General features: G+C 38.0%; 1 protein-coding gene across 1 annotated transcript; it reads left to right on the top strand.

Annotated features, from left to right (window-relative positions):
• Nucleotides 1–3,383: 3,383 nt before the first annotated feature.
• LOC132188406 (probable beta-1,4-xylosyltransferase IRX14H) lies at nt 3,384–9,817 on the top strand. The gene is made up of 3 exons (XM_059602848.1): nt 3,384–4,388; nt 4,617–5,177; nt 9,138–9,817. Exons 1-3 carry the CDS (start codon nt 3,640–3,642, stop codon nt 9,370–9,372), a joined length of 1,545 nt encoding a protein of 514 aa, XP_059458831.1. The 5' UTR covers nt 3,384–3,639; the 3' UTR covers nt 9,373–9,817.
• Nucleotides 9,818–10,342: the final 525 nt, after the last annotated feature.

The following is a 10,342-nucleotide window of genomic DNA, read 5'->3' as shown; positions in this document are numbered from 1 at the left end:
TTACATGATTATGGGAGAACTCCAAATATTTTTCATTATAGGCAATTTTTACCATTTATTTTTTGGGAAAAAGAAAATATAGTGAACAAAAAAAAAAAAAAAAAACAGTAAACAAGCCCAAACTCGAATACAGTAACGTTGACAAGAGGTGTGTCTGAAAACCCATTTGACAAGTTTGGGGATGATCGACATTCCAACATTCACCGTCGGATTAACAAAGAAGACTTGACTATTGATGTGGTGGTGCTAAATCTATTCTAATTAACAGACAATATCAAACATGGTAGTTGGGTTTACACAGAAAATCTGATTGTGCCAATTTGTCGGATCTTTTGCTCTTCATTCTATCGCATTGCCTAATCAAAACCCACTTTGACTCGCACTTTTTTTTTTTTTCTTTCTTTCTTGAGTGCTGTCTAATCTTGATTCTTTTCTATGTAATGCGAGAGGGAGAAGAATCTCACAATTCAAAGATTGCAATAATTAAAAATTATATATTTTTGGTTCCAACTACTTTCATGGATTAAGAAAATATGTAGGGGGTATAATGTAGGTGAATGTTTTTATTACGATTTTCATATAAACAGTTGGCAAAATGAAGTACGTGTAGTTGATAGATAAATTAATTTTTAATTAATTAAATTGACAAGTAAATTTTTGTTTGCTTAGTTATTGCTTCAATTATTAACTGTCACATAAATTTGTAAAAAGATTTATAGCAAAAGTGTAATACCCATAGTAGCTATCTTTAATTTAAGGAAAATTTTTAAAAAATTCATAGGACTGATCAAATGATTAATTGATAATATAACATCATCAAAGTCAACTAAAAGTGTAATATATAATATTACTTTACTAAAAATTACATTTCTATTCCAGTGATTGAGTGACATGTGGTATTGTCAATCAGACATTATAATTATTATTTTTTAACAAAGGTTGATAGGCAGTACTACATCAGCAAAGTATAATATATAGTATTACTCTTATGTCTAATTTGTAATTAGTTAAATAATACTAAAAATTATATTTTTATCTCATAATATTGATGGAACAATTTCAATTAACCTTTAGATTTTTATTTTCTTTTGAGCAAAGACTAGTCCCATGGTTTGTTGGGGAGTCTTGGGACTCTGAGTAGCAATGTGAAAAAAGTAGTCTCTAGTATTACTCTGAGTTTTTTTATTTTATTTTTAGTGAACATTACTCTTAGTTAAATAGTTGGTCTATAACTTGTCCTGATGTGGTTTGATGCATCTTTGGAGACTTTGGCTCGTCGTTTTCCAGTAGTGTCCTTTTGGTCCTCGGCAATACTGTCCTCATGACAACCACTTCACGTTGGTTGTTGTCATTACCTCATGGAGTTCCTCACTGTGCCCCCTTGCCATTTGCTATCGCCTTGTGCAGCTCTTGGAGAGGTCCAGATCGTTTCTGGTTCCTCTAGGACTATTAATAGATCCATTGCCTACTGTTTGCGTTTGTATTTCTTTTGGTATTGTCTTAATTGCTTGAACTTTGTTGTTAGGGTGCCTACCCCTCTTTTATTTTACGATCCCTTAGTAACCTTTTTCACCATATTGAATATAAAATAAAAAAATAAAAAAAAAAAGTAGTTGGTCTATAACTAGTTCGTCTGGGCTTGACTATGGTGGGTATATTTTCATGACCCAGAAGTCCCAGGCCATGCCCAGCCCAAACTTTGAAGAGGTTTTCCTTCCTCAAATCTAAAATTGACACAATGAATTGTTGCAGTGGTTCACTCATCTGCGGAACTAGGATCTGTTAGCGCACCAAATATTATTGGGCTGGGCTCAAATCTCTGATAACCATTCTATTGGCTGGATTCATTTTTTATTGGTTTAAGTATGCGGCCCAGGAGCTAAAAAAAAAATTAGAAAAAGAAATTATAATCATAATTGCAGTTGAAAATCTCATTGATTGATTAACACTAAGGTTCCAATAGCGTAGTAGTCCAAAATAGCACAGTAACGATTTATTATTATACTTGCCCACCAAAAAAAAAAGATTTATTATTTTTAATATATATTTTGTCAATACAAAATTTTCTATTTAGTTCATTATATGTCTAATATTCTTCAAAGTAGATAGATACTTTGACGAGTTTGAACCTCCCAACCACATTTGTTCCTTTTGGTTTGGTTCCCAATCATCATCAATCAGTCACAAGACAATTGAAATGTCACATTTTTCCTTAAACACATTTTTCACGTAGCCTCTCAAATCAAAAGAAATACTTTTTTGGGATTTGTTAGAAGATATTACAAGATCTTATTTGATTTATCTTACGATGTTTTATTTCAACATTGATTCATCAAACTTGATTGAAGTAAAATGGTTTATTAAATTAACATGTATTTAAAACCTAATCAATTCTCATTTCTCATATATGTTTTTAATTTTCTTATGTATTTTGTTTTTTTAAATGCATATAAAAATCAAATATATTCCAAACATGTGACACACGCTAATGAGTTGAGTTTGAAATCAAATTAATTTAAAAGAAAATTATATCCTTTGAGATTCCCAATGATTAAATAGAAATGCAACGTGTCCGATTGCTTCCCTCCAAAGAAAACAAACAAATGCAGGTGATGCATGCTAATCAAGCACCCACCCACCCACCAAACCAATGTCCTGTTTCATACTCTACTTTCTACGGCGGTGTTTGGTTCCTGCCGGAGCAGAACTTTTGTTAATTTGCAATAATGACTTTTTTTTTAGCTCATTAAATAATTGTCCTTTTCTTCTAGTCTTTGAATGCAATATCGAAAACCTTCAACGTTGTTGTTGTTGTTACTGTTCATTACCGTTACATTTATGCCTTTGACTTCTATTATTTATATCTTTTTACTGGCAAATGTCTCAACAATCAGCATTAACCAGTTTCAATTAGCATCAGCAGGTTGGATGTCGTTGAATTTCACCAATTGGGGTATCTCTCAAAAATCAATTTGTCTCCAGTCTACGTTGCTTTGAGTGTCAGCATTTTATTTTGGATATGTTTGGTTGCCAAGAAACCGATGGAAAAGGAAACAAATTCTAGAATTGAGACACGCTACGTACAAAGATCACCACTGAGCTCTCCGAAAGACCCGCTCTTACAGGGGTCGTTGACTTAAATCTTTCTCTGTCGCTTTGTCATAAGAGGAGTGATTATGCTTTTGACTATCCCAGTAAAAATGGTCAAAAAACCACTTGATTAAAAAGCAGAGAATAGGTTGTACACCAAAAGCGTATGAGTAAAAACACTCCAAAGTTCCTCCTCGAATCCAAAAGTCTTTCCCACCAAGCTTCACTGTCCGAAATCGAGCCCACCTGGGTCCACCCAACCCCTAGATTATGGGCTTCTCTCTCTCTCTCTCTCGTTGTCTCTCTCTCCGACCTCACTGTTTGTTGTTGTAAGAAGTAAGAAACAAAGAAAAAATTGAGAAGACAACAATTAAGCACAGTGATTGATTCGTAAACCCAAAGAAATCTCTGATTAATTAAACAACCACTCCTTCCACCACCACCACCACCCAACCTCCCCCAACCAAATCAAACCCAACTTCAAACAAACTCAACAAATAGCACACACCTCCACACACACAGAAACACAGAGAGACGCGGAGTGACGAAATGAAGTTCTCGGCGTGGCAGCAGAGCTACGCGAACAAGCGGAGCAGTAGCTTCAGGGCGTCTTCGGGGCCGTTGGATTCTTCATCGGACGGCTCGATCAAGTCCGCGTCAGCGATCTTCTGGCTGATCCTCCACGGCCTCTGCTGCCTCATCAGCCTCGTCCTCGGCTTCCGCTTCTCGCGCCTCGTCTTCTTTCTCCTCTTCTCCTCCCCTGCAGCCAACATCTACACTGCGCCGTTTCGCTCCGCCTCCGAGCTCGCCCAAACCCTCACCTTATACTCCACTCCGGCCTCCACGAATATCGAGCTGCCGGCGGCGAACAGAACGGCCGGAATCACCGCGAGCCCGAACAGCCGGGTCGTGGTCGGACGGCACGGGATCCGAATCCGGCCGTGGCCGCACCCGAACCCGGTGGAGGTCATGCAGGCTCACCGGATCATCGAGCGGGTCCAGAAAGAGCAGAGGCTCCAGTTCGGGGTCAAGCACCCTAGGACTGTGATAGTGGTGACTCCGACCTATGTACGGACGTTCCAGGCGCTGCACTTGACCGGCGTGATGCACTCGCTCATGAACGTGCCGTACGATCTCGTGTGGATCGTGGTGGAGGCCGGCGGGGCCACCAACGAGACTGCTTCGATCATCGCCAAGTCGGGGTTGCGGACTTTCCACGTCGGGTTCCGTCAACGGATGCCGAATTTGTGGGCGGAACGGCACCGTTTGGAGGCTCGGATGCGGCTTCATGCTTTGAGGCGAGTATATTTTATGTTTTGCTTTTAGTTTCTGTATGGTTACTGACAAAATTGAGCTAGAAAATTCGGATACTCACTACATTCTCTACTATGAAAGACTAAGAAATCAACTTAAGCTTGACCAAATTGCTTCGTTTTCTCCCTTTCTTGTAAATATGGAGTAGAGGATTTAGGTTGTTGTTGTTGTTAGAATATGAATTTGATACAGTGGGTCTGTTGATGGAGCAGAATTGTGAGAGAAAAGAAGCTGGATGGGATTGTGATGTTTGCGGACGATAGTAATATGCATAGTATGGAGCTCTTTGATGAGATTCAGAATGTCAAATGGGTCGGTGCTCTTTCGGTTGGGATACTTGCTCATTCGAGTCAAACGGGCGAAGAATCATCAGCATCTGTGATTCCGAAAGAGGATGAGGAGAACCGGGCAGTGCCTGTCCAAGGTCCTGCGTGTAACTCGTCTAATCAGTTGGTTGGTTGGCACACCTTTAATTCTCTTCCGTATGTGGGGAAGAGTGCTACTTACATTGGTGACAGGGAGATTGTGTTGCCCAGGAAGCTCGAGTGGGCTGGGTTTGTGTTGAATTCCCAGTTGCTTTGGAAGGATGCTGAAGACAGGCCAGAGTGGGTTAAGGACCTTGATACATTAGATCACGCGGATGAGGATGTAGAGACTCCATTATCTCTACTGAAGGACGTTTCTTTGGTGGAGCCACTTGGAAGCTGTGGACGGCAAATCATGCTCTGGTGGCTCCGGGTTGAAGCTCGTGCTGATAGCAAATTTCCTCCTGGGTGAGTTCTCTATCTTTTGCTATTACTATTAAACATCTCAATGATTCTGACAAAAATATGTTTCCTTTTCGAAATATCTACTTTGTTAAGTATAAACGTAGCCGTGCAAAGTCATTTCAGATGTTTTGGTTCCTTTTCATGGTGTTAAAAATACGTTTCATCACTGATGGTTGTGATATGCTTGGCTGCTGTCACACATGTTGTGCATGTAGGAATTGTCTCTTTAACTGACCGTTGAAAACCATTCTCCCTAATGCTTTGAGTCATTGAACTGATAAGATCAGGCTGATCTTTCAGTAAATGGCTTCTTTATTGATCTCTGTATAAGTTGAAATCAGAACTAGTCAAAGGGAATCTAGTGCCTAATTTTAGAGATCAAGCGGATTCAAGCTGATTGACAACCCCATATTAATTATTATTCGAAGCACCTCCCTTAAATTTTTTGGAAAGTAGACATTACCAAAAGAATGTACTGGTTCGGGACAGACTATGGAATGAGAATTAAGCACTAGATGCTTTTGTGCCTCAAAGTTCCTCCAATCTGCAGAAATTACAGTTTAAGTGACACAATATAAGTTTTATTCGCTTATATTTTTAAAACCAAGTGTACTAAATGCAGTCTGCTAGTGCTCAACCTTTTCCAATTGCCTCATCTTATTGAGAATGGAATGTTGGGCTGAACTTGTGGTGTTCTACTAGTTCTGCTCATAGGGTTATTTGAATGTAATGATTGTTATATGTTTTACCCCTCACAATGCTAGTCATAAACCTCTTGAGATGTGCATCTCATATAGTTTTTTCTGTTGACAGATTTTTGCTTGTAACATTACCTTGTTTTATATGTTGAGCACTGCTCCATGTTGATGATTGGTATATCAGTTGTAATGATGCATCAGCTGTGTCCACCTGTCTAATAGAAGAGAATGTACTGTTTCACTTGGGTATTAATCTTATTTGTCAGGAGTTGAAGATCCCTAGCTGCAAGGAGTTTAGGCCCACGTGACTGTCGTGACATGTCATGTTTAATCTTCATCTTCTATGATTCACTATGCACATGACTATTAAAAGGACCTGTATACAGCATTTAAAAGCCTCACTATTCTGTTCTATCAATTCCCCATCATGTTAGAACCTGTAATGCCATCCCACTACTTTCCTTTGCAAGACATCCCCTCCGTATCAAATTCTTAAGGCTGTTGTACCTCACATCTTTTCTTGACCATGAGTTTACCCACTAGACCTGATACATTGAAGCAGAAACTAAATTACCTTACTTTTAACCTTCCCCGTGTCACTTATATTTGTATTTCTTTCTTTCTTTTTAAAACTATTTACTTAGTAGTTTGCCTTTTTAGTTGGTTACGTGTACTTCTGGTAATATGTCAAGTCCCCACAATGAATCAAGTCTTGATATTGCCTTAATCCTGACATAACACTGAACGAACCCTATATAGAAGTCTTGACAAAGCCTTAATCTTTACAAATTTAGACGAGCCTGCGACATTAGGGACGTACAAGCTCTCCTTCAAGATGGTTTGAGCCAGGGGCGAACCTGCAGCTTGGGGTGGGTGGACGAATGTCCCCCCAAAATCTTTACAATTTTTCTTAAATTGCCTTAAAATTTTACCCATTTTATAAATTTGTCCCCCCAAGATGATATTTTTGTTCCCCCAAAATAATATTTGTCCCCTTTTTTATTTTATTTTATTTTTTTTTAGTTTTGCTCCCAGAAAACAATATCTGTGTCCATTTTAATTATTTTTTATAGTTTCGCTCCCCCCAAAAAAATATATATTTGTGTTCCCTTTTATTTATTTTTTTAACTTTGCCCCCACTTTCAAGTTTCAATATAAAAAATCTAAAATACCCAATTCATTTAGTTTCCCTCTATATTCTAGTTCGCTTCAAACTAAAAACTCAATTTGATTTAGGACTTTGATTGAATATGTGAAAGAAAAAGTTAAATGGTTTGGGTTCTTTGAGTAGCTTCTAACCAACAATCAGTTTGGTGAATGGTTATTTGTCGTCATTTAGGTTTACAATATTTGTTTTGACATCACAAATTAGATGGTTTAATCATTTATGATTGCACCATTGTTTGACTTGACTCTTGGCATTTCTCTTCTTGTTATTTGGGGCTTATGGGGATTGTTAGGAAAAAGAGTTCACACTCAAAGGTACCATTTCTCTTGGACCTTATAAATCGTGTTTAGTTTATTTTGCTAGTTTTTTTGTTTTTTCCCTAAGCTATTTTGCTAGTTATTTATATTATTGTGTATTTGTGATGGCATGAGATTAGATGCAAGACTTCTATGCTTTTATTTTATATAAATACACAAACACACATAAAGAGATTATATATATATATGCTTTTGTATTTATATAAGTCCGTCCATCAAAAAAAAAAAAAAAAAATTCGTCCCCCCACAGCTCAAATCCTAGTTCCGCCCCTGGTTTGAGCAATAACCCAACCCATATCATCCCCTCATCATACCTCATGGTAGCTTTGCCACTAAGCCAACCCCTTTGGTCGTGAATGCTTATTTTTAGTTGATTGGTAACTACTATTGCCTGATGTAAGCTTTTTGAGGATTATGTACCAGTGAGCCTGTTCATTAATTTCATTGGACAATCCTTCTGCATGAAGAATTACTTTATCACTGTCTAGTGGATTGGTTTAGTTGAGCCCCCACCTGTCCTATCATGTCAGATGCAAGAGACTATGTCATATCCATTCTTGTTATGGGTGACTTTAAGGCCGTCCTATTACTTTCAGCTGCATCTAAGCATGCATGTGCCACAAAGGATGATCAAGTATTTCAGCTGGAGATGTGGGTCCAGGAGTGGGGTGGTTTAAACGTGTCTTTTACTAGGAGTCGCTTATATGACATAAATTATGATCCATGTGGCCTGGTAATGCTTTCCAGAACCACTATTTTTTTAAGATGATGACTTTTAAACATCATCCAGCTCACAGATTCAATATCTACCATAGAGCAGATGTTAGAAGAGGGCATGGAGAGGCTAACATTGGTGCATTTAATCGCTTTTTCTTTTGAAGAACTGGGTACAAGGTTGTCAATTTTATTCCCTTTTTGGTCATTCTGTTAAAAAATTGAAGATATAGGACTAGTTAATCCTTCATTTGTAAAAGAGCTTGATCCTGAGGTTTTTCCATATAAATTATGCAGTTTTGTGGCTAGTTAGTATACTTAGAGTGATATTCTGAATCTGAAATTTGGTGGTTAATGAAGAAGTAGCGTGTGAAATTTCAATAGATGGTAGTTACTTGACTTGTGGTGATGATGTCCAGTGTCCTCTTATTGTACTCAAATTTTGTGGTACAATGTATTCGTTCTATTTCCATTAGTTTTCTAAAAACCCTTTTAAAATTTCTTTCTTTTTTGTCGTCACTATATTTAGGATAAGCTCAACCATAAGCAAACACATTACTGATTACACATTCCACTTCCTCCTAATTCTTGCGTGTTCTAGGAGGACTTTAAGACCTCCCGCATGAGGTGATATGCTACTTGGACACAGGAACTAAAGGCTTCTCGTAACTTATATTGTGTATATAGAGCTTCATACTTCTCTAGCCTTTGATGCTTCCATATGCAATATTATTATCATTCCTCAGTTGTTTGACTTCTGGGTGTCTCTGCCCATCTTGTTTCTTTGAAAGTTGGTTAATCTAAAAGTCAGAAGTGGTGTACATGTCAAAAATTTTCAACATTTTGGTCATCCTGATCCATTATATTCTCAATGTTTGGTTCTGTGATATGAACAAATGAAAGCCTTCAATTCTGATTCTCATTGTATATACTGCTTTTAGTGTGGCATAATATGCATGTCAAACGGGCTGTAATTGGATATGAATTTTCTTTTCCAATTTCTATTGACTTGATAAGTTTTCCAGCATGCATAACATGCACTGAATTTTGTACTTGTTTTATACAGATGGATAATTGACCCTCCTTTGGAGATTACCGTCCCATCGAAACGTACGCCCTGGCCGGATGCTCCTCCTGAACTCCCATCTAATGAGAAAGCGGTGACTGGTGTTCAAGAACACACTTTGAAGCATTCATCAAAGACTCAAACATCTAGATCTAAACGCAGTTCTCGAAGTAAGAGAAAGCACGACCCAAAAACAGTAGAGCTGCAGCTTCCTGGGAGGCATTCTGAAAACTGAAAGATTAGCCTGGGACATCATCTGAGATAATATAATGCGCGTGTGAATTTGGAACCAGTGGCCTTCAGAATCACAATTTGATTGATAAAGCAGAAAGGCAAGTCGTTTCACGGGTACATATGGGAAGGGAAGGCACCGGTTATAGTTGAGCCAGTCACGCAATTCAATTTGAATTCCACTTAAGTTTTCGCAATTTTTTTTTTCTTCATTTATTTTTTTGTTGGGGTGATTGATATTCTGGTCTCATGAAAGAGTTGGTGGTAGTTTCACTGGATGCTGGATGCGTCTCATGCCTTGCAGAAAGCTTGTATCCATCCACTAGGCTTCAAATTTTATACAGAATCTTCTAAATAGGAATCATAGAGTTGCGCTCAGTTGTGTTTCTTAGATACGATACCAAATGTAATAAAGCCTTCATTCATTGCAAAAGATCATCCTTTGCATTTGTGCTTTTACAACATAAGCAGGCAAACTGTTATCCAACCGAATTCTCCACAAACGAGCCGAAATTGCTCTGATGACCATTACTCTCTCTGTCTCGTATGTGGGTGGGCTGAGTTTAAGAAAGCTTATTTTGTTTATTGAAGTGCGTTTTTCGTGGGCGTGACGTGCGTGTGGACTTTATTTCGGGCCTTGCCTTACAATGGGCGTGAGTTTCCAGGTCCAAAAACGGTTGCAAAATAAATTATTTGAGATGAAATAAAAACTTGCAGCTCTGGAATGGAATGGAAATGGATTCTCTCCATTTCAAATCTCTTTCATTTCTTTCGGTTAGTGCATTTAGAAGGGTAGTGTTGTCTAAAAATTTTAACCTAAAAAAAATTTGGACAATTTTATCTTTCTAATTGCATTAACTAAAAAAAATAGAGAACAATTTGAAATGGAGAGATCCTTTTCCCTGGAATGGAATTGGGTGCATGAGGGCAAATGCGTACAGTGGCCAATTTAAGAGAGTGGCTCAAACCTGGTG

Source organism: Corylus avellana, chromosome ca7, assembly GCF_901000735.1.
Source record: "Corylus avellana chromosome ca7, CavTom2PMs-1.0".
NCBI classification, from domain to species: domain Eukaryota; kingdom Viridiplantae; phylum Streptophyta; class Magnoliopsida; order Fagales; family Betulaceae; genus Corylus; species Corylus avellana.
This window is presented reverse-complemented; position numbering and strand designations above follow the sequence as displayed.

Excerpts from the sequence above, each read along its gene's own strand:
- LOC132188406 (XM_059602848.1), top strand. The coding sequence starts at position 3,640 with ATGAAGTTCTCGGCGTGGCAGCAGAGCTACGCGAACAAGCGGAGCAGT. Across the intron at positions 4,389-4,616 it reads ATGCGGCTTCATGCTTTGAG|AATTGTGAGAGAAAAGAAGC; the intron begins GCGAGTATATTT and ends TTGATGGAGCAG. Across the intron at positions 5,178-9,137 it reads GATAGCAAATTTCCTCCTGG|ATGGATAATTGACCCTCCTT; the intron begins GTGAGTTCTCTA and ends TGTTTTATACAG.